Source organism: Corvus brachyrhynchos, unplaced genomic scaffold (genome assembly GCF_000691975.1).
Source record: "Corvus brachyrhynchos isolate BGI_N302 unplaced genomic scaffold, ASM69197v1 scaffold904, whole genome shotgun sequence".
Taxonomy (NCBI): domain Eukaryota; kingdom Metazoa; phylum Chordata; class Aves; order Passeriformes; family Corvidae; genus Corvus; species Corvus brachyrhynchos.
Genome location: NW_008237536.1, coordinates 845490 through 847442, shown reverse-complemented (window position 1 = coordinate 847442; position 1953 = coordinate 845490). Strand labels below are relative to the sequence as shown.

Genomic DNA, 1953 nt, shown 5'->3' with positions numbered 1-1953 from the left:
AACCGCTCTGCCAACGTGGGGTTTGAGTCCAGGTCTCTGCTCAGGTCACCAGAGTGCAGGGCCTGTCAGGGGTGAGCAGGGGGAATCAGGGAGGAGGAATTTAACCCCAGAAAACCATTTGTAAATGATGAAGGCAGCAGCCTAAGCCTTGTTCTGTCTCCCCAGGGATGCTGGTGGTGATCGTGCTGCTGCTCATCGCCATCGCCGTGGTCGCGCTCTGGCCGACGCATTAACCCGGATCCCGCCGGAGCAGCTGCTCCGTGGGGAGCACCAGGGCTCCAGGGAGGGCCCCCCTGCCTGCAGGGACCTTCTGTGCTGGGAATCAACTCCACAGCTGGGAATCAACTCCACAGCAGCAGACTGAAGCAGCATCCGCCAGACATCCGCTCTCCTTGGAGCGCAGCTGAGGAGCTCTGTGGGATCTGGAGGATTTCAGCGGGAAAAGGGGATTTCATCCCACCCTTCCCACCTTCCTCTGGCACTCAGGCAGCTGCAGCTGTAGGATGGACTCATCTCTCCTGCATCTGCATCTGAGGACACGCTGGTGCTGCTGCCCTGCCCGCTTTGCTGAGCTCAGACCTCCCAGGGGCCTCAAACACCGAAATCCAGGAGTGCTTTGGAGAACAGCAACGTTCCCCTGCTTCAGCATCCCTCCTTCAGAGAGAAAATGCTCCAGGGTTTTCAAGGAACAGTCTTGGGGAATGACTGCATCTGGATTCTCACAGGATGGGAAGCGACAGCCCTGCAGGACCCCCATGGGCTGCACAGAATCGCTGGTGACTGGGTCAGAGCTCAGCCCTTGGGGGGAGGTATTGGTGAGTTATTGATCTCCAGGGATGGAGTTACTGCTGAGTTATTGATCTCCAGGGATGGAGTTACTGCTGAGTTTCTGATCTCCAGGGATGGGAGTTACACAGCAGCAGGACTCTGCCCAGCCTGTGAGGGTGCCGAGCTTTGCCCTCGTGTGCTGCCCAGGGGCTCTGCCAGCCTGGCCTCGGGAGATGCCCCAGAATTAACGTCCTAACTGAGCTCTGCCTCTTCCTTTGACAACTTCTCACACACTTCTGCAGCTGAGGGGAAGGATTACCTATTTCAAAACAAATGGAAAAGAAGTATTAAATGTTTGCTTCTGGCCAAGAGAATAATTATTTTGTTACACATGCCAGTTTGATTTCAGGATTAATAGAGCAAGCAATAAATACTGATTAAATCCATTTATATACAGTTTCTCTGCCTGGGGTTTTATTGTTTCCTACTCTCTTGTGTTGTCTGTGAATGATTTATCCAACGCTGCCATATCCTAAGAGCTGGTTTGGAGGAGGAAATAAGCAATTTCTGTCAGACTTTGTGTGTGTTATGATACATGGACTACACAGAATCCCAGAATAGTTTGGATGGGAAGAACCTTAAAGCCCATCCAGTGCCACCCCTGCCATGGGCAGGGACACCTTCCCCTGCCCCAGGTTGTTCCAAGCCCCGTCCAGCCTAACCTTGAACATTCCCAGGGATCCACGGCTTCTCTTCTTCACCTGTCATTGGTGGTGCCGTGTCCTGCAGCTGTGGGAGCCCTTCCCTGGATCCAGAGAGCATTTTCCTGTCCTTGTGCTCCTGGGAAGGGCAGAGCGGAGTGGAGAGAGGAGCTTGGTGGAGAGAAAGGCCCAGAGATCCAGCTGTGCCCCTGCCAGCTTCAGACAGGGCTCTGTGCCCGTGCCCAGCCCATCCTCAGCACTCAGAGCTGGAGGAAACTGGAGGTTGGAGCTCCTCTGGAGTCTTCCATGTCTTTCCATGGAGAAAATCCTTGAAGCCTTTACAAGTCCAGCCCAGGTTGTGCCTGGTTGGTTTTCTTGGAGAGAGGCTTCACCTTGTGGCTGTCAGGAGGGGAGGGGCAAACAGAGGTGCTTTGATGTTCTCTGGTTTTCAAGAGGACACGGCAGGGCTTTGATGAGTTCATTG

General features: G+C 54.1%; 1 protein-coding gene across 2 annotated transcripts in view; it reads left to right on the top strand.

Moving 5' to 3' along the window:
• Positions 1 to 1227, top strand: part of STX8 (syntaxin 8) — an 84446-nt gene extending 83219 nt beyond the window's left edge. The window contains exon 6 of one of the 2 annotated variants that reach the window (XM_008631631.2): positions 166 to 1227. In XM_008631631.2, coding sequence (XP_008629853.1) covers positions 166 to 233 — 68 coding nt within the window. In that variant the 3' untranslated portion in view covers positions 234 to 1227. The remainder of the gene's footprint in view (positions 1 to 165) is intronic. The other variant, XM_017731596.1, reaches the window with a different exon arrangement.
• The last annotated feature ends 726 nt before the right edge of the window (positions 1228 to 1953 follow it).